At 36.3% G+C, this 21,772-nt stretch overlaps 2 protein-coding genes across 4 annotated transcripts; both read left to right on the forward strand.

The window, feature by feature from the left end:
• The first annotated feature begins 2,478 nt into the window (after positions 1–2,478).
• LOC140036585 (serine/threonine-protein phosphatase PP1 isozyme 4) lies at positions 2,479–8,215 on the forward strand. Of its 2 annotated transcripts, none has more exons than XR_011840127.1 (4): positions 2,479–2,796; positions 4,485–5,044; positions 5,176–5,335; positions 7,806–8,215. XR_011840127.1 is itself a non-coding variant. In XM_072078474.1 (4 exons), the coding sequence occupies exons 1-3, from the start codon at positions 2,619–2,621 to the stop codon at positions 5,304–5,306; spliced, it is 927 nt and encodes a 308-aa protein (XP_071934575.1). In that variant the 5' UTR covers positions 2,479–2,618; the 3' UTR covers positions 5,307–5,335; positions 7,806–8,215. The 2 variants fall into 2 exon arrangements, 1 of the variants encoding a protein (XP_071934575.1); XM_072078474.1 differs by having other exon boundaries at positions 5,118–5,335.
• Positions 8,216–11,268: 3,053 nt separating this feature from the next.
• Positions 11,269–17,781, forward strand: LOC113730436 (protein NEDD1). 2 transcript variants are annotated; one of them, XM_027255110.2, is made up of 10 exons: positions 11,269–11,688; positions 11,811–11,923; positions 12,578–12,838; positions 12,967–13,071; positions 13,417–13,482; positions 13,574–13,795; positions 14,768–15,331; positions 16,249–16,866; positions 17,137–17,316; positions 17,392–17,781. In XM_027255110.2, exons 1-10 carry the CDS (start codon positions 11,532–11,534, stop codon positions 17,497–17,499), a joined length of 2,394 nt encoding a protein of 797 aa, XP_027110911.2. In that variant the 5' UTR covers positions 11,269–11,531; the 3' UTR covers positions 17,500–17,781. The 2 variants fall into 2 exon arrangements, with proteins under 2 accessions (XP_027110911.2, XP_071934576.1); XM_072078475.1 differs by having other exon boundaries at positions 11,396–11,688; positions 14,771–15,331; positions 17,392–17,721.
• The last annotated feature ends 3,991 nt before the right edge of the window (positions 17,782–21,772 follow it).

The following is a 21,772-nucleotide window of genomic DNA, read 5'->3' on the forward strand; positions in this document are numbered from 1 at the left end:
GTTTGGCAGTGGAGGAGTTTGGATGCAAACGAGTCGAGTTTACTCAAGTAAACTTGATCAGTCAAAGTTTGAATTCAAATTCGCATTGTTAGAATTCGACTTCGAGTTCAAACAGTTCACACAATTCGAACTCGAATTTAATATATAAAACTTAAAAGTGTGTTGAATTTAATTGCACGTGTGCGCACGCACACACACATCTATCAATTTTTTTTATTTATTAGTGTGAAATATCTATTTTATCCCTTGTTTAAAATTATATAAAATATAAATTTATATTTCTTAAACTTGATTAGGTTCGAATAATATTTTCTTAAATAATATTTTGCTTGTTTCATAAACATGTCTTTCAATCAACTTTTTCATTTTTATACTAAAATCACTTTTTTTCTCGTATGTATCGTCATATCACAAAAATTACTATAATAACTATTTTAAATAATATATCGAATAATCACCTATCCAAACACACTAAACATGCTCCCTCATCATGTTCCAAGTTCTAAAATAGGTCAATTAGAAACAGGACGAATTCAATTACGGAAAATATGCATGGCTTCATGTATGATAAATACATATGACAAATTTTTAGTACTTAGGAAGTGCACATAATCCGAAATTAATAATTGACAGTTCAATAGCTAGGCGACATATAATTGAATATAATTTATGCGTTAGCTACTACCACATTGCAAATATTTGTAGTTGGGAACAAAAACCGACCTGAATCTAGTTTTATATGTACTTCCTGACATTTTCTTACGAAAGTAAGAATTACGGCAAATAAACCTAGATCCCCGAGCAATTTTCAAAAGCCGACAACTTTTGAAGACTACCCTCACAAACCTGAGCTAGACGACCCCAGTGGTATGTTTCTTCCTGACATTTTCTTACGAAAGTAAGAATTATGGCAAATAAACCTAGATCCCCGAGTAATCTTCAAAAGCCGGCAACTTTTGAAGACGCCCAGGGGACTTATCTACCCATACCCTTTCCCTCTCAAGACCGATGTGGGATTGAAACCCCGACAAGGGCCATAGTTTTATATGTACTTCCCTTCGAGTTCTATGTATAGCTTAGGTGACCACACAATCAATTGGTTCCATTGATCATACTTCCGAGTTCTGTTCGATCGGGACCATCATCCATGTTCGAATAATTTGCTTTTACATTTTTTATTTATTATTTGGGCGGTTTGCATTGAGCCTCACTGCCCCGGCAACAGTTTGTTCTGTTCAAATTTATTTTCACAAATAATTTGTAGGATATTTGTTTTTATATATTTATTTTAATTCTACCGTAAATAAAACCTACCAGAGGCAATTTTATATGTTTATTTTTTTATATTGACAATTTTCCTTTTTTTAAGGGTGAATGTGAAATACATGAACCTTGTCATTGAAGTCGTGATATTTGCCATCTCATTTCTAGTATCATTTTTGCTCCCATTCTCAAAATCCCAAAATGAAATTTGGATTGTGATTTTTTTTATAAACAAATTTTAATATTTTTAGTGAACATATTTTTCAATTATTTTTTTATCTCGCATACATCATATTATTATCATATATATATAATATTTTTTATAAAAACTCCTAAAAATAGTAATCCTGTTATCAATCCAAACTGGATAAAAAGGAGAATAACAATTCATAAGCAGTCCCCATAAGATCTCGTCCTCTCACAAGGACATGATGCTGAAGATAAAATAGAACGCAGAATTTGAATTTCCCACACCAACGACGTCGTGCCTTGTTCCTATAGGAACTATGCCCCACAAGTGAGAGAAAGAAAGAAAGTAAACGTCAAAAAGGTAAACAGTAGTATAATGGAGGGGACAGTGGGACACGACACCGACCTGACTCCCCAGTCTCTTTCCTCTGCAGTCTCCACTCCTCCTGATGCCTTTCGAAGACAAAGTACAACCCAGAAAAAATCAAATGCTAGTAGTAGTAGCGTGTTAAACCACTGGGCCAACGGCTCAGTGGCCACAGGGAGGGCTTAAGTAACTTTTTGGTCTGGGTAAGGGTTCAAATCTTATTTGGAGCGTAAAAAATTTAAGGGTTGTGCCAGAGCACTTCTTTGATCTAGTTGGGTCTGTATATTCACTAGTCCCTACCACAGCTTCCTTAGATTTCCCCTCCCCCTAGATTAGAATATAGTAGGTTATACAAATGTATTTTTGCTGACAAAAAAAAAAGTAGTAACGTGTTAACTCCAAAAAGAAAAAAGAAAAAAAAAGAAAGAAAGAAGCAATTTCTTTGTGGTGTAGTATTTTCTTTTCCAAAATAAAAAAAAACTCGCAAACCAATTTTATTAGCATCTCACTGACGTCATCACTCAGCAGTCTCTCACTTGAACTAAAAGACCTCCATTTGGACCCTGCCTGAGTAGAACCCCAAAAAATATCTATAAACAAATAAATCAAGAATTCAAACCCACAGGAGAAATTTCCAAACTTTAAAAAGAAGACCCATAAAAAGACTGATCTATCTGCAGACTACTGTTGGTCGGAGCTCAAGAGAAGCAGGGAAAGAAGGGGGGATACATTTATCCTTCTGTAATTACTACTTTCTAACTGGAAAAAAAAAAAAGAAAAGAACTTGGCGCTGGCAGAAATGGAGGCAGCAGTACTGGATAAGATAATAGAGAGATTAATAGAAGTCCGATCCTCAAAGCCAGGGAAGTTGGTGCAGCTCTCCGAGTCGGAAATCAAGCAGCTTTGTACTGTCTCCCGTGATATTTTCAAGGAACAGCCTAATCTTCTTGAACTTGAAGCCCCCATCAAGATTTGCGGTAATGAATAAATTTCATCTTTCTCTCTCTTCTTTGCCATACATCTGTTGCTGTATTGATTTGATCTTATGTGATAAATGCATTCCTCACGAATGTGCATGTTAATGTGGGATTATACAACACTGAACTTCGCCCCACCGCGCCCCCCCCCCCCCCCCCAAAAAAAAGAAAAAAAAAGAGGTTCGTGTCTTTGGTGGTTTCCATTTCTAATCTGTTTTATGGTGTCTTTCTTTGGCCTATTATTTATCAGTTTTACTCTTTTCTCGTGGAATATAAGTGATTCTTTTCATTTTTGGTTATTCATTTTAAATTCTAGTTTTTGCTCTCTATCTTGTTTTAAATGTTGGTTTGTGCTTTTATGAGGGTTAATCGTCTGATTGGCTCTCAGGGGTGAGCTATTCGCCTACTTTTTAATCCTTCTTTTTATTTCTTAGAAATTGTAGTTTCCTCAAATTTTTGGCATTATTCATTTTTCTGAAACTGCTTGCAAGTATTTGTCTTCCTGGGGTTCTGGAATCTTTGCATTTGATGTCTTGCTTGTCATAGATAAATGAAAGCTGCTGTGAAAGGCTACTATAAGCTTACAATCATGGAATTTGAAGATAAGTTTTAGCTTTTAAAAAGCATGTGCAAATGTATGTGTATCCGGGATGGAGCAAATAATCAACCAATAGGCTAAAAGATTAGTACTTTTTTTTTTGCAGTAAAAAAAATTAACATGTAAGAATAATGAGAGATGATCTCCTTATGAAAAAAGTTACGACCAAAGTAATACAGATAGTGTTCTTTATCTAGCAAGAGTGGGACAACCCCTCAACTTTTGGTAGAGAAATCTTTTGCAATCAATTACTTTACACATACATTGAACAGCATATCATATATACCTCAGATATCTGTTGTCCCCTTCTTGTTGAGAAAACTTATGGGATGTGAGAAATGCCAGAATCATCATATCCGAGTACATGCCTCACAAAAAAAACAGCTATTATGTCTTCTATCTGTAGACAGCTTAAAGACTCTAGAATGTGTAAATGTGGTAGTAAGCGTCTGACAGTAACATGCTTTGTTTTGGTTGGGTTCATTTCAATCTTGTCATCTGGTTGGCGTCCTACATGTTCCTAACAATGTGTAAAAATACATATGCGCACTGGTGAGGCATGACTGAATGGCAAATCTTCCACGTATAATGAGGATCAGATAGTTAACTTGCTGCTGGATATACTTTGTCCTTGTTTATTTGCTGTTGGCTGGCTGGAATTATTATGGTGAAGTTATCGCCTTTATCCTTTGAGATTTGAGGTCTCCATGTTTTGATTAATGGGGTACACATGCTTAAGAATGGTTTGCTTGCATTGGCTCATTAGCTATTGGTTGTATAAGATTCTTTGAAATTCAGTGTATTGCGTGAGTCAATGTAGAACCATTTTGACCATGCTTGTTCCAGTGGATGTTGCAATATGAAATGCATCTCTATTTGTTTTTAGTATATTAACTCCATTGCATGTCAGCATATCAAATTGACTCATAAACAATTAAAAAAAACTATTATTTTTACCAATTCTGACACTATTAGAGATTAAGTTGGATACCACTTTTGGTATTTCTGAAACTACTCACTGGGAATCTTCCTTCCACTGCGACATGATGGTCTATTGCCTAATCTGTACATTTTTCCTTTCTGGTTTCAGGTGACATTCATGGACAGTACAGCGATCTGTTAAGGCTATTTGAATATGGGGGCTTTCCTCCTAAGGCTAATTATCTATTTTTAGGCGACTATGTAGATCGTGGCAAGCAAAGCTTGGAAACAATATGCCTTTTGTTGGCCTACAAAATCAAATATCCAGAAAATTTTTTCCTTCTAAGAGGAAATCATGAATGTGCTTCTATTAATAGGATATATGGGTTTTATGATGAATGTAAGCGTCGGTTCAATGTAAGACTGTGGAAAGCCTTTACAGAGTGTTTTAATTGGCTGCCTGTTGCCGCACTAATTGATGACAAAATATTGTGCATGCATGGGGGACTCTCTCCTGATCTTACGAATCTGGACCAGATTAGGAACTTACCACGGCCAACTCCAATCCCAGATACTGGTTTGCTTTGTGATTTACTTTGGTCGGATCCTGGTAAAGATGTCAAGGGATGGGGAATGAATGATAGAGGAGTCTCATACACCTTTGGGCCGGATAAGGTGTCAGAGTTTTTGACAAAGCATGATTTGGATCTTGTTTGTCGTGCCCATCAGGTAAAAGATTTCTTCTGCGTTTTTTTCATAATCAACTTGGTTGATAGTTACCGGAGCCCGTTTACTGTTGCAGGTTGTGGAGGATGGTTATGAATTTTTTGCTGACAGGCAGCTCGTTACCATTTTTTCAGCCCCCAACTATTGTGGGGAATTTGATAATGCTGGTGCGATGATGAGCGTTGATGAGAACTTGATGTGCTCATTCCAAATCCTTAAGCCAGCAGAGAAAAAGAATAAATTTATGACGTCTACAAAAATGTGATTGGTTGACTACTTCTCCTAAAATCCAAGGTGACATGAAGCTATTTCTGTTTTTCTTGGAAATCATATTGCATTAGCTTCCATTTTGGTTGAATTGGTGACTTGAATATTTTGCCTCAGTTTTATTTAGTCCCCTTGCCTCTGCATTTGGTGTTGTGATGGTTTTGGGGTGTTTTAGGATCAGTGTTTGGTTATTTTGTCCACAAAGTTTGTCCTTTGATGCCTTAAAATGTATCATGAAATTAGGTTTTACAATTTCAGCCAAGCTATGCTGTAAAATTTTGTTAGGAAGTAATGATCTAATATCAGCAGGTTTACTGCCCTTTTCTTGAGTAATATTTTTGTGGTAAACAATTAAGTTAACTGATTTTGTCAGACTCTGTGTTACTCCGTTTTACTATAAATCCCAAGATTAATGCAATTATCTTGGGTTCGATCTCTTTTCCACACACACAATCTGCTCGAGTAAAGGGTCACTGGTTAGTTAAAATTATGATGAGCGACAGTCAGCCGCTGAACAAGGCTACTTTGGGGAAAAAATAGTTCATCTTCCTGTATATTAGCATCTTATTTTAGGACTGATTTCATTGCCTTCCCCCCCCCCCCCCACCCCACCAAAACCCAAAGGGCACTTTCACCTGACGTCAATTCCCACGCCTCATCCACAACCCAAAAATGGAAAAGAGAAATTTTCCTTAGTGGCCTTATAATGTGTGATACTGTAATCTGTTGCAATATGCTGAAAAGAACACTCCCTGGGCCTGTCACAGAATGCAATTAGTTTTTTTTTCCCCCAGACAGTAAAATACTGATCTCCCAAAGAAACAGTTTAAAAGAAGGGCAATATTGGTATTACAACTATTTTAACATTGTTATTTTACTTTCACTTTTTAATTTTCTGGCTAAATTAACTCATACTGGCTGGTGTAGAGGCTGATTACAACCAATTGATAGTATCATGATTACACAATATAACATAGATAGAATCTCTTAATATTTTTAAAAAGCCCACGTGATGGCCTATCTCAAAATGGGTGAAAACTGAAAACTGTCAAGTTCATAAGCTTGTAATTGGACTTCCCAGAAAAGGAAACTTTTCATATTGTCTCAACAATTTCCTGGTACTCTGGTTTACATAAAGTTACCTGTCAAGTAGAGCTGTTTGTGTATGATTGACAAACTATTCTCCTATTAAACCATACAAACTAGAAGTTGAATGGTGGAACCAATAGTCATACAAAGTCCTAAAAGCGATCCCTATAGAGGTCTTAAATGCCGATACATTTCCATGAAATCTTCATTTCGTTGAACTTCTGCAGCTCAACCTTGGGAGCAAGGATATCATTTTATGCTATGAGAATGCCTCAATAACCCTTTATGTCTGTATTTCATGAAAGTTTACTTCTTCAAAATGGATAACTGGTGGGATAATACATATATATCGAGCAGGATGAAGTGGAATGAAGAATGATTACTGGTCATCGTGAAACGATTTACGGATAATGAAGAGGTTTAGGCATGATGAATGATGGAAATCAGTAGTGTTTTTATGTTGAACCTGTAATAGATGAAAGGTTGATCTGCTGCTATTCTTCGCTGGCGAGTTATGCCCATAAATAGATTTATATTTTGGTTGATTACCTCAGAGGATATGAAGATATGCTTTGCTTTAGAGGAGAACTGATCCCATATGAAGCTCTTCAACTTCTTGGTTTAGAACTACTCTAGGATACGGTAGAAGTTCATATTGAGCTCAAATATGGACTAGATGTGTTGCCACTTAATGCAACCAACAAGGTGTCAAATGGCCACTAGAGGTTGATAAACATGCCACACTTAATGAGCATCAACCGAGTTTTAACACATTATCTGCACTTTCAGTTACAGGTATTCATTTTAGTTCTCTTCCAAGCTGTACATGCATCACAACTGTAGATGTGACGCCAAGATTGTCGGTTGAAGAAATGATGCTGGTCTAGCATCTAAAGTTATGGTCTTGCCTCGGCGGTTACGCAGTAGGGTAATTCTGGGTTATCTCTGAATAATACTAATAAGAGATTGCCAAGTTTGCGCTGAGGATATGTTTGTTGGCATCCTTGTGAAATATGTAGAATATATCATGTGGATACCTGAAAAAAAAAAAACCAGGCTGATAATAAGATGACAAATTTGGGCTTTCTGTCTAGTCTCTTATATATAATATATGCGTGTGCACGTGCGCGTGCGCGCGCGTGTGTGGTTTTTCTACTGATTTGCTTAACTTTGGAGCCTAGAACATGGTGATACATGGTCTGAAAATGTGATGGTAGCCGATGAATGTCGTTAAATCTCATGATGAAATAGCTGTCTCTACTCATTTAACCTATCATCCTTTCTGAATCTTTGTCTGGCTTTTCTTCTGAATCAATCTCAGAACCTAATTTATTCAAAACTGCAAGCATCAAATGGTTCATCACCAAAACTGCCGAATTTGTGCAATTGACAACTTTCTATCTTGAAGGTATTCAACGTTTAGAGTCGAAGAGTTCTAGGCATGGCTTTGGAGACCTCTTACCAAGAGCCAGAAACTGTACGCCATGGCCTCTTTCCTCCAAGTTGTTTAGCGTGTGCTTAAATTAAATGTTGGCTGAAGATTCACAACTTCGGTTGCGGGGAGGAATGCGGTTTGAAGTGGCATAGTTGCATAGCTTCTCTCATAGTAGCTTTCACCTTTTCACCTGAGAGTATGGTTCATGTATATATAGTTCACTTCTGAATTACTATGTTCTTGAATTCAAATCATTGGAATTGAATGTGAAAGCTGGCATCTTGTGCCAGAATCCAACCAGGCTGGGATTTTCTGACAGTTGATTCGTGTGTAATCTATCAAGTGGTACCTTGTTCTGGTTTGTAACCGGGCAAACTTTAATATTCGAAGTTGTTGGCCTCTGAGATGCCAAGATTCTTGTGGGGGCGGTCCGGTTGCCTGTTAATTGGGTCAACTTCTGATAATGGGCAGCTGACATTTAAGAGGTTAAGTGTAGTTTTGCAAAGAGAAAATACTAGGCAGTCGGAAGTCGGAACAAAGTTTCAAAATTCATTTTAGTCTGGGAAACACAGAGTTTAACCACCAATGCTGGTGATTGATGTTTTAATTCTTACGAACCCGTAGGTTACTCTCCTATAATGTTAAAGTATTTAGTTGGACTTGGAAGAAAGCATGCTAGGTCTAAATATCTATTTGTCTAAGGTAACAAGACTTTGACCCTATGACGTGAATTATGTAAAGGGATAATTTTAGAAACCTCAGGACAGGTTTCTAATGATTTCACTGGCCTTCCTCTAATTTTGAAAATTATACTAATTGAGATTTATTACCTTATAACATTTAGGTCCAATAAATAATTAAAAAATGATATTAGGAGAAAGAAAATAATATGATTCCATCAGTATCTGTCATCTACCATATTATTTAAGTAATCTAATACTAGGATAAACATTGAAGAAATTACTAAAATGTGTTATTTATTATTAAGGATCAAATCACATATAGTATCAAAAAATAATATATCATTTTATATATTTTACTTAATATAAGATTCAAATTACTCTTTTCAATTACGAATTCATTATCAAACATGATCAACAGCAGATAATTAAAAAAATCTATAACCCAAACATTACAAAAAGCTAACTTTAATACCATAAAAATTTTAGTAACTAATTTTAATATGTTGACAAGAATATTTATGATGTTAAAGTTTGTTTTCTGTAATATTTTTGTTGCAAAATTTTCATTATTTATTGTTGATCATGTTTGATATTTGATATGTAACTGAAAATAATAATTTGGATCTTGCATTGAGTGAAAAATATAAAATGATATACTATGTTTTAATGTTATATGTGATTTGATCCCTAGTGATAAACAACAAGTTTTATTATTTTTCTTTAATGTGTAGATTGGTATTAAAATAACTAAATAATGTAAGCAGATGAAGGGCAATGATGAAATCATATTATTTTTTCTCTTCTAATATCACTTTTTAATTACTGATTGGAGCTAAATGTTATAAGATAATTAATCTCAAAAAATGCTAGTGTAATTTTTGAATCTTAAAGAGAGACTAGCGAAATAGTCAGAAATCTCAGGGGAAGTTTCTAAAATTATCCCTTATGTAAAAGGTTAAAAAAAAAAATCTTCTAATCTTGATTGAATTTACATCAATGCCTTTTTTAATGGAGTTGTCACTAAGGCGAATGAGTAAAAAAGTTATAAGGAGTGACACATGTGTCCTTGTTTGAATTGTTATTTTTTAGAGTTGTTATAAAAAAAAATTTTGTATTATATCAATTTAATATATGTGAAATGAAAAAATGACTAAAAAATGTATTTACAAAAAATGTATAAATCTTTTGAAAAAAAAAAAGTATTCCAACTAGCATAATGATTGGATTAGCATTTAAAGCGTAAGGCTTAGTTTGGGAGTTTAGGATAGAAAAAAAGAGAAGGAAAAACTTAAGTTATGAGAGAAGAAAAGAAAATAAAAGGAATAGTTATGTTATTTGAGAGTTTGAGAATTAGTGGAATGATTTTAGATGTGAAAGTCATTAAATATTTGTTCAAAATCATTTTAAGGACAAAATAGGCATTTTGAAAAAATTTTAACAAGTTTCCTCAAAATTTCTTTCCATTTCCGTCCAATTTGGGAGGAAAAGTTTTAACTATTATTCATTCTGTTAAAGCCTTCCATTTTTTTTTCTTTTCTTTCTTACTAAAATCTAGCAAACAAAGGAAAACTAAAACTTTCTCTTCTTTCCCTTTCTTTTCTGTCCAAATCCTCAACTCCCAGACGAAGCCTAAAGCTGCCAGCTGCCACTTTTCTATGCATTTGTTTTTCCAATTCTTCTTCTCTTTCTTGAGTGAGTAGAGACCCCGCCCCTTTCCTTTAATGCACGAGCAATACTGAAGAAATGCAAAAGTAAAAAGTGGCAATAAGAAACTCACATCAACTATGCGATTTGAGTGACCAACTCCCATTTTGGCTGCTGGTCATCACTAAAAATTTTAAGTCTTGATGGAATGGGAGGCGAAAGAGATTCAAACCTTTCCTCCCATTATATGTCACAATATATTCTTTAAATTCATATCCTTGTCTTCTATTATTTGTCACAATAGATTTTTTAAATCTACATAAGTGCATAATGTTAATTGCCGTCGAGAGTAAAGTAAATAAGTAACAAATGATGAAGAAAAAACTATGCCGTATGAGCTCTTAAAATAGGAGTACCCCATAAATATATATAAATATAAATGTCTAAGGCATGGATAGAGTAGATATGTTTAAAGTACTAGTACTATTAAAATTTTGGGATGTCAAATGCTTAAAAGGGTAAGAGTTGAATATGACCGACGCTCAGATAACGAAGGTGGGACTTAATTCCTTCGTTGGGCCGTAGCAAATAGGTAGGGGTTCAAATTTTATCTACAGTAAAAAAAATTTAAGTGTGGTGTCAAAATACCCTTTTAATTTAGTATGATCTGTGTGTCTGCTAGCCCCTAACACAAATCGTTTTAGACTCCCCATCTTTTATAGTCTAGAATGGAATAGGTTATATAACAATTATTGTCTAAAAAAAAAAAGACTGACACCTTTCCTTCTTGTTCAGGATAGAATAGGTTATCGTCTCGAAAGAATAAAATAAAAAAGGACCGACGCTCAGATATCTAGGAAGAGACAAGAAGATGGCTATGTTTGGATAGCAAATTTTTTCAAATAAATTTTTCGTTTACATCATAAACACATTTTTCAATACAATTTTTTATCTCAGATACATCACATCATAAAAAGTGTTACAGTAATTATTTCAAAAAATTATTTAGAATAATGCTCTCACATACCGATTTCTTCTTCGTCTGTTAATTTTCTTTACCATTTGGCATTTAAATTTTAAACGACTTTACTTACGAGAGCGCCCACTTTGTTGCCCCAAACTTTTTTGAATTTCCATCTCTCTCTCTCTCTCTTCTCAGTAGGGTTTCAAAATCAAATTGCCAAAAGCAGCAAACTGAAATGATCATCCCCACCCACCCTCCACCCTTCCCACCACCACTTCCTCCTCTTTTTTCCCTTCTCAAATAAATTTTCTAAATTTCCATTTTTCGAATTATCCGCCCCATGAAGTAAGTAAGAAATTTGCTTTTATCTGTCTGAACCACCAGAAGAGGACAAGCGCTAAACGCCTCATGAATCCGACGGATTCAATAAAAATTCTCTTGGCCGCCAGCGGCGGAGACACCGTCAAGCTCTTTGACGTCTCGGTGGAGCCTCGAGATCCCTGCATTCTCAGCTATGCTCCTTCTCCAGGCTTCCAGGTCAACTCTATCAAGTGGAACCACACCAGTGAGTAGTACTAGTACTGGACTCGTTACTTTTCGCACATTTTTCCTGGGATTTCATTATTGTGAGCTTTTTTTCACCATTTAAAATGACGGGACTGTTTGAAATTGGATATCTCTTGGTAGATTTGGTGGTGGCCAGTGCTGGAGATGATAAGAAAATTTCTTTGTATAGAAAAAATGGGCAGAACTTGGGGACTATTCCACTGGCAGGTACCGATAGTGGCGACAATATTGAGGTACATTTTAATTCTCTCTGCTCCTTTTTTTTTTCCAGTTTCCCTTGGGGTTAGATTTAGCGGTTAAGGGAAAAGCTTTCTGGGTTTAGTAGCTCTTTGGTGGTAAATTTCAATGGAATTTCCCCTTCAATGATTCTGCCCCTTTTTCGTTCTATCTGGAGAGGGGCAGCCATCTGTAATTGGATATCACTTTCATTTCTAAAATCTGAGATTCAGTTTGTTGAATTTATTAAATTATCATTCTGAGGATCTTGTTCTAGAAACCTGTGCCGTGCCCTTTTGAAGATTAAAGTTACGTTTCCAATCAAAATATATGAGACTGATGAATGTAATGGTAAAGAGTTCTACTGTAGTTCACTAAAAGCTAACTATTGTTCCCTGTAACTCTAAGCTCTGGCAAGATATTCGTAGCAATGGAAGCTCCCTGGTGTTTCGAAATTTTGTGGTAGTGCAGGATTGGCAGTACTGTGTTGTATGAGAAATTTTCCCTTTCTGTTGATCATAGTAGTGATGGATGAATTATACTATATACTGGACAAGTGATGCTGCCTCTCTTAGTTAACAAAAATGCAGAGGATACTCTGGCTTGAGATTATTTCTATTTGTTATTCCAATGGTTTTTGAAAATTTTCAATTTGTCATTCTATGTCGCAGGAGAGCATATCCACCATAAATTTTAGCAATAAAGCTTCTAGATATATTTGTTCTGGAGGCAGTGGTCAAGTTGTTAGAATATGGGATTTGCAGTGCAAACGTTGCATCAAATGGTTGAAAGGTCATTCTGATACCATAACTGGTGTAATCTACAACTGTAAAGATGAGCACTTAGCTTCTATAAGTCTTAATGGTGATCTTATGCTTCACAATCTTGCTTCTGGTGCAAAGGCTGCTGAACTAAAGGATCCAAATGAACAGGTTATTCTCTGATTCAAGTCGTAATTTACTATGAAGCTGGTGAAAGTTAAATATACACTTTGGATCCTTGCATGCATGTACTTTTATTTTCTAATTTTGTAGATTCTCTTTGATAATTTCAAAACCAGGTTCTGAGAGTGCTTGATTATTCTAGGATAAGCAGGCACCTTTTGGTTACAGCTGGTGATGATGGGTCTATCCACCTCTGGGATACCACTGGTCGCAGTCCCAAGGTGTGTTGTATAAACAATTAAATGATGAACTTTTATGGTTGCTTTTATGCTAATGTTCTGGTTCTGTTTTATATTGTATTCAAAGAAAATGAATAATCTGCTTTTGTTCTTGGCTGGTTTGATACTTTCATTGTCACTAGCCAATGTCTAATAGCATGAAAGAATTCTGCAAATTGCAATGCTCATATTTTAGCCTTTTCCCAGATATTACTCTCTCTCCCCCCCCCCCCCCCCCCCCCGCCCCCAATCCCCCAAAAAAAAAAAACCGATGTGGACTTCTCGACACACACACACATATAAAATATTTACCTTTATCTGACACGAGCTCTTTGTTGGTTATCACAGGTCTCCTGGTTAAAGCAACATTCTGCACCTACTTCTGGTGTCAGTTTCTCACCATCAAATGATAAGGTACCTTCTCATGATGCTTGTTTGTATATGTCATAGCTAGATATAGCTCTAATCTTTTCTGTGCTTAAGATATTCTGATTTATCTTGACAGATAATTGCTACTGTTGGTTTGGATAAGAAGCTGTATTTATTTGACTCGGGTTCTAGGAGACCTTCATTTTGCATTCCCTACGAGGCACCTTATTCTTCCCTGTCATTCACTGATGATGGATTAACACTGGCAGCTGGAACAAGCAATGGCAGGGTAGTCTTTTATGACGTTCGTGGAAAACCACAACCTTTGACAGTTCTTCGTGCTTATGGCAATTCAGAGGTAATTTCTTTTTGAACTTTTTCTTTTGGATGTCCAATCTACTAGTTCAGAGAGTCTGTTTAATGTGTGGTTTAATTTGCATTCGGTCACCAAAGATACTTTGCATCTTTCTTGTTTTGCTTGAGGTGGTCTTTTTCCACAATACAAGGTCTGGCTTACGCAATCATTATTCCTCTTTGGGCTCATTGCCCCACCAATGCAGCCTTATCCTACGCCTCAAAAGAGAAATTTTGAAGAAAAAGAGAATTGGGTTTTGCTTCTTACCGCTGAATGACAACTGAATGTTGGATAATCAAATCTGTGTAGACATGTATCACTAGCAATATATTCTACCAAATTGGAGGCATTTTAGTTTATCAACATTGAGGTTTGTTTGTAGGTCTGTAGTTCTTCTCAAGATGGTTCTGCTGATCCTGCTTTAGTTATCAAATGCCCCCTAAGAATGAATGCCAGACCAACTTTTAAGATCCTGATGATATTGCAGATAGGGATATTGCTAAAAGTAGTTAAAATAGGAATTGAATAAAGAATTAGAATGCAATGGAACTATGGGACTGTATGAGGATCAGCCTGTGCCTCATCTTTGCAAGTAGTATTGGCAGAGAGAATCTTGACCAAAGCATTTATTAGTTTTGTTATCCAAAGAAAATCCAATGATCCATCTTAGACTAATGTTTTAACACTACTTCACTTCATTTGGGATGTTAATGACGTGGTGAAACATTATAACCATAGCTAATCAGTGATTATTGTCTGGAAATACTAAGCTTAACTGGCACATGCAATTCACTAATGCATAATGGCAAGCTTATGTAGTGAACAAACATTAACTGGCACATTTACAGAAGTGTTGGGTGATTAGATCCGGGCATGTGGTTCAACTATATTATCATCATATACATGCATGCTGCTATAACTTTCCTATATGGTGTTTATCTAAGTTTTCATTGACAAGAGGTGATTTTTTCCCAGCAGGCTGTCACAAGTCTATGTTGGCAAAGATCAAAACCTGTAATTGTAAATGAAAGCAACTGCACTACTGAATCTGCACTTCTGGGGGGTGCTGTTGAGGACTCAATTCTTATGCCCGATCCACTTCCTTCTGCATCTACAGGAACTTCAGTCTCAACCACAGCTTCAGTGCCTCGAAATTCTGGTCGTTTGGGTACTTTAACAGACTCATTTTCCTTTCTGTCGGGCAGTGGTGCATCTACATCAAGTACACCTGATATATCCACAGCAGACGAAACACCGCTCAGAAGCAGCTTATGGACAGGGGGAAATTTGGCAAGATTACATGCACCTCGTAGTTATAATATCAAGGATGATATGGAGGTCTTTTCTCCGCTTGTGGAAGTACAGCCTATTACTCCTTCACTTGATAAATTCTGGGACGAAAATGAGGGTATGAAAAAGGATCGTGATAAGAAACCATCTTTGGTCTTTCCATCTTCGAAGAGATTCCCTTTTTGTGAGGATGGAGGTAGTGATATGCATCCAATATCTGACTGGAAATCTTCTTCAATTTCCAAGCAGGTTTGCCTTTGATACTAGAGACAATTTTTTTTCCCGCTTGATTTCAGTTCTGTGATCAGGAATTTTCAATAAACTGTGCTTTATGTTTGAGTTGTTATGTAAGACATCTGTTTCTCATAAGTTGTTCCAATGTAGTTGAAACTTGGAAGGATACTAAGATCCACAATCTAGTTCTCTCTCTCTCCCTCCCCCTCCCTCCTTGGTTCATCGGTTTAGGGTAAACTAAAAGTAAATCTCTGTACAAAAAATGCTGTTCGGCTACTGGTTGATAGTTGATGACCATCTATTACAGGTTTTTGTCATTATCTAAGCTGAGGTTAGAAACTTGGCATTACTATGAAGGTACCAATTGTATAAGCATCAGTTATCGTTGATTTACACTTTGTTGATGCACATTTACTCTTTAGGGTATAAAACAATTACATTCTGAAATAAAAGTTTTTTTAATGGGATGATTTACTACCTGACATTAAAGGAATCTAGTTTCCAACCTTGTTGATTGATTTGATTTATTTAGACATTGGAAACTTAAAGTCATAAATGATATTGGTCTTGATGCTGCTGAATTTGTTTTCTCTTGTACAGCATTGTTTTCAAAGTTCGAACCTATGAATTACCATATACACGAGCTCTGGGCATTTTTTATGTTTCTGAAAGCAAAATAGCAGTTTTTGTCATTCTCTCTTTGGGGCAGGGGGCTTGGGCTGTGTTGAAGTGGAGGATAAACTCCTCCTAAATCATGTTGCTTCATATGACTGCTAAAATCAGTAAATAGTTGTTCCAACATGTTTGACTAACAATTGGAATAAAATGCATCCCAATGCCTCCCAGATTTATGTATTTTGACTATCTGTTTTAAGCACATTTGATAACTGGGGAATTGAGCATGGCGATTTGATGTTCTTGCCATCTTGTAGGATGATGCCTATTCCACCTTCGCTCAGTTTGCGTCTACCCCTACTGCATCTTCCAGGAGTACTGATGCTTCATCAATTACTCCTCCAGAAGCTTGGGGTGGTGAGAAGATTTCAGATAAACTCAGTCAACTCCGTCAATCAGTTAATATGCCTTCACGTTTTGCAACACTGAATTCTAGCAATGTGACATCAGGATCAATGTTTTCTGGATTACAAGATGTTACTTTAACCACAAGCCAGACTATGGGCTCTTTAATAAGCTCGAGTCTAGGCTTGGCAAACTTGCGTGTTAGAGAAACCTCCACTCAAGAGGCTTCATTTGGATCTTCTGAACATGTTTCCTATACTTCATCGTCTCTTACTCAAGCTATGAGAAGCAGTATAAGTCAGGCTAGCCTTGATTCTCTTGGTCCTTCATTGTCCCTTCCACGAAGGTTTTCTAGTTATGCAGAAAGGATAAGCACTGCTCCATCATTTACAGATGGAACATCTCTTTCTGTGGGTTCTCCAAAAACCAAGAAAACAGGAGCTGAAACAAGGGAAGAGCTTGTGAATAGCTGGTTGGCCAGGTCTGACAAATTATCGACGTCAGAAGCTGGGGTTCTTCCGGCCATGAATGTATGAATGATTAGACTGATTTATGCTTTCTGATTTTAGTTTTGCTCCATGAATTGTGGGTTAAAGAATCATTATGTCATTCTCCCCAAATTGCTTTTCCAGAGAGTGACTGCTCCCTTCATTGCCCTTTAAATGGGTTACATCAGTAAAGTAGTTCCCAGTTTGAAATTTAAGCTGCTTGACTAGTTTTTAATTGACAAAACTTAGTACATCTTTCTATTCTATATTTCCTCTTCATATTTTCACAGTTAACCTTTAATCTTGCGGCAGGGTGGGGTTTTGCAATCATTGAGGCCGACAGTGCAGCCGGACTCACAGCAGGGAAGTTCATTTACGCTGCAGCTGTTTCAACGTACCCTTGAAGAGACTCTTTCTTCGTTTCAGAAATCCATTCATGAAGATATGAGAAATCTTCATATAGAAATTTTAAGACAATTTCATATGCAGGAGGTGGGTTTTAGTGCGAGTCTTGTTTATTGCGTTTTCTTGGCTGGCTGTTAACTAATTGTTGGGAATTTCCGGCAGGTGGAAACATCAAGTGTGATGAGGTTGATCCTGGAAAACCAGGCAGAGCTTATGAAAGAAGTTCAATCACTTAGGAAGGAAACACAGCAACTTCGGCAATTATTATGATCACCAGAAAACTTCTTTTTGGTCATTTCTGGTGAAAATATCTTGACTCGCTGCCGTTGTAAGTGACTTTATTCGGTTTTCACATGTGGCAATGTTGTCTTAATAGTAGGAATAGGATTTTTACGTAGACGGTCAGGTATTATTGTGGGTTTTTTCGTTGGGCCAAGGCCTTGTGAATTGTAATGGGGTTACGGGTTGTACGGTGGGATTTGTTGGGGAAAAGATTTACTTGGGAAGAGCTCCCAAGAGTAAATGGCAATTTACTCGCTTTCGACGTGTACAGTTGTGCTTCAACGATTTCACTTTTAACTTCCATCCGAAAAACGTTTGTACAGACAATGTGATCAATTAGCGTCGGATTTCATAGACGGTTGAGGTCTGCAAGGGGATGGATCGGTTTCCAGCATGATTTATTATGTAATGTATGATAATAGTTTCAGTTTGAACCTACATCTTCAGTCTCTGTCGTGCTTCTTTTAATACCAAACAAAGCGTAGTTCCGTATCACGAGTTTCTTTACATTGCACAGGGCCAAAATTCCATGTGTAGAACGCATGGTAGTTGAATTTTTGTATGCAAGGGTATTTTCTTGAAGGCAAGAAATTTGTAGCACTCCAAATCGTTACTCGAAATTATACATGCTACGGCAGGAAGTTATAGCCCTATTAATACCAGGGGTCTTAGTTGGGTTCTCGTTAGCTTGAGGCAAAATAGATTGTGGAAAATTATAAGTATTGAATTAGTTGTTGGGAAAGTTTTTACGAGTTGTACTAAAAAAATATGGGTGTTAAAAAGGGCTGGGTACCTAAACTCGTAGCTAACTTTGTGATCCGAACTGGTTCTATCAATTCGACACATTTGAATCGTAATCAGTCCACGATCAAAGGGAACTCCAATGTCTGGTTACCTTGCGAAGCAGTGTGAAGAGTACGCCGAGATCACAATCCGAACAAAGCACCTGCTGAGGTTTCGAACTGACCTGCAGTGAGCCAAATAGCGGGACTAGCTTTCCATTGTGATTCCAACGCTCTAGTCAGTTCAGGGATAAAAGAGAATAGATAAAGTAATAGTATTGTGAAGCGTGCCTTTTCTGATCCTTTCATTCATTATTTATAGAGTCATTTGGAATAGTTATGTGAGAGTCCGAAGTTATCCCTCTACCCTTAGTAGTTATCCCATTCTTAAATATGAGTCCTACTAGGTCACGAGAGGTGGAATTCCTCTTGAACTCTACCTTGGGCCTTATCCCGACGGATCAGGAGTCCTTAGTCAGTTCGGCCTCCAGAAGATTCGTGGTTGAAGGCCAAACAGACTCATCAGCAAGGCCGAACTGACATGTGTCCGTAGAGAATTGGCCCTCCTACACAGTGGGTACTCGATATGGTACCCAAGTTTTAAAAAAAAAATCACATTTTTCATCATTGAGAATTAAAAAAACACTTAAAAGTCTAAAAAAATTTATTTAAATTTAATTCATTAGTTGTTAAAAGGGATCACATAACCATCAATGCTCACATATTCATAGTAAATAAGTTTTTAACTAACACTTATCCTCAACAACAAAAAAATAAATATATTACATAATTAACAAATTAACAGTTGTCGAGGAAATCTTGATCTAGTAACTAAGGTCGAGCCTTTAGGACTTAGAGTTTTCATGTACTGATTCTTGAATATCCGCTATGGCCAAATATTCATGTGTGACTTTCTCAAATTTTACACATGTGATGCATGTTTCCTCTATTTCTCGAAACAAAACTTGTAGCATTGTAACGCTTGTTGTATTAGATTAATCTTTCATCAGTGGAGACAGAATAAATCACCCATAATAAATACATTTATAGTCTATTTTTAATTCAACACACTTTTACTCCGGGGAAGCGTGTTGGATTGGATGATAATATGAAAAGGATTGTAAGTAGGAGATTCTAAGTTAAAATTTTTTACTTACGAAAAAAAAATCTCTTGCTTATTAAAAAAAAAAAACACATCCACTCTAATGTTCCAATAGATACTATTGTTTTTTTCTCGGACCACAGTAATAATAGTTGATTGGAAAAAAAAAAAAAGCTAACAGCTCTTATATTGTTGAAATAGTAAATACATCATCTCAGATATAAAATTTGATGAAAGATAATTACATGTTCACCAATTAATTTTAGTTTTAATGGACAAAATTACAAGTATACCATTACATGTGAACCAAGCCGAGTACCTAGAGTTTTGGAAGTCTGCGAATCGCGACTCGATCCGCTAGCGTATTCTAAAACCGGTTCGGGTACCCTATTTTGCGATTGACATGAGATGGACTTTTGCGATTTTTCAATTTTTTGGGTCAAAATCAACAATCCTACTAAAAAAAATTTTAGTGCAGCTTCATAAAAACTTCATGGTTTAAAAAAGGCTAAAAGTCAAGAGAGAATTAAAACATTTGAGAAAATTTTTAGAATAATGTTAATGGTACTACATTTTCTTTAATTTGCTTTTGTAAAAAAATACAAAGAATAATAATTTGAAGTGTTGCTACCGATGCTCCTAGCTTTTCAATAAACAAAATCACCACATTTTAAACAGCCAAGAATAGGGCGAATTGTTTCTTCTAGCGGTTCCTAAGTTCTAAATGATCTAACTTAACTATTAGGGGCATTTGTTAGGTAATTTGAGATTCCCACTACTACACTTTAAGATCTCTCCTTTCTCATTGTCCCTTAAACATTTTTTTTTTTTTTAAAAAGGGAATTCGTTCTAATGCCATCACCGCCTAACAATCAATCTGCAGACCCCATCGTATAAAACTAGAAATGTCAGCGTCGTAAAGAACACATAAATAGATGGATGATGCTCAGTTTTATTTCATTGATTATCTTGATTTACAATATTTCAATATCTATTGGGTAATGTGTGCCCACCATTTCTTGTTTCTAAATTACAATTGAACCATCAATATTATGAATACGTAAAGCATGTAAGGAAAAAACTCCTAACAGCAGTTATTTTGTTTTTTTTTACAGACAAAAAAAAAAAATTAGAGGGCAAAATTAGAGAATTTTGGTGTTAAGAAGAGGGCTTTGACAGACCATCTGCGTAATTGCATACTCGGGAAGACTCATCGACCGACCATCTGCGTAGTTGCATACTCGGGAAGACTCATCAAATCTTATTGGCATTAACTTTGGTCGTTGGAGAGTAAATATGGTAAAACCCTTCACAAAATGCTTCCTGCCATAAATGCTTTCAACTGTATGTGCATCATATGGAAAGTAATAATTATATATTAATTGGATTTTCCAAATCCCATGAACAAAATAGTTATTGAACATTAATGGCAGCTACTTTTTCCTAGTATAAATAAGGGTTTGGGCTATGCGATCAGATGTCAAGCATTACTAAGAGAGAAACAAAATGGAGGCCAAGAAGCTGGGTGTTGCTCTGATGATGCTGTTATTTTTCACCGTGGCAATGGCGGCCTCAAACAATGGCGAAGATCCAATTACTGGGGTCTTTACCAACAACCTTTGTCGTCGCTTATGTGCCCTTTCTTGTGTGGATGAAGTTGGAATCACGAATTTTGACTGCGCCGGGAAATGTGATCAGGTTTGCGATTCAAGCCCCGCCCCTGCTGATGCACCGTCAATCGCAGAACCATCCGAGACGGAAATGATGTAGAGAATTGATCTCGATCTTTATTTCATGTATCAACTCCTCTAGTCTTATACTACTAAGAGAAAAGATAAATGGAGCAATACTATTTATAATTTATTTGATACATTCTTGATCTATTGCTTCAAAGTTTTTTTTTTTTTTTAAAAAAAAAAGCCCCAAAAAAAAGTGTCGATTATCGTAAAACATAAATTATTGTTCGTTGGGTCATTTGGTATCCTTCCCGATCTCCTGTCTCTGATACTTTTATGATGCTAGATATAAAGTGGGATGTCTTGAATCTAGTTTGGAGTTGCTAGCCGCTAGAACAATGAGAATGGGATGAACCAAATTGAAATTCGGAAACCGGGTGAATGTGAAAACAGCGGTGAGTAAACGATTTGCTGATTGATATAAGAATTCGGGGAAATCAACTTTTGGTTACACAACCAAATGGGCGTCTGACCGCAAAGCTAGTCCGAGAGTTAGATTAGAAGGTCAAATAGGAACCAACCATTTTGCATGACTTACACAAACATCCTCCCAATGTTTTGAGGCCTAATATCCTGGTACGGCTGGCCCCAAAACCCGTCAAATAAAAAGCAAGCCTTGACACCCTTTTTTTTTAGGTTTG

This window comes from Coffea arabica, chromosome 2e (assembly GCF_036785885.1).
Source record: "Coffea arabica cultivar ET-39 chromosome 2e, Coffea Arabica ET-39 HiFi, whole genome shotgun sequence".
Lineage (NCBI taxonomy): Eukaryota > Viridiplantae > Streptophyta > Magnoliopsida > Gentianales > Rubiaceae > Coffea > Coffea arabica.

Coding starts and splice junctions, on each gene's coding strand:
- LOC140036585 (XM_072078474.1), top strand. CDS start 2,619: ATGGAGGCAGCAGTACTGGATAAGATAATAGAGAGATTAATAGAAGTC. Junction 2,797..4,484: donor AGCCCCCATCAAGATTTGCG/GTAATGAATAAA, acceptor TTCTGGTTTCAG/GTGACATTCATGGACAGTAC. Junction 5,045..5,117: donor TTGTTTGTCGTGCCCATCAG/GTAAAAGATTTC, acceptor TTACTGTTGCAG/GTTGTGGAGGATGGTTATGA.
- LOC113730436 (XM_027255110.2), top strand. CDS start 11,532: ATGAATCCGACGGATTCAATAAAAATTCTCTTGGCCGCCAGCGGCGGA. Junction 13,796..14,767: donor GTGCTTATGGCAATTCAGAG/GTAATTTCTTTT, acceptor ATTTTTTCCCAG/CAGGCTGTCACAAGTCTATG. Junction 15,332..16,248: donor CTTCTTCAATTTCCAAGCAG/GTTTGCCTTTGA, acceptor GCCATCTTGTAG/GATGATGCCTATTCCACCTT.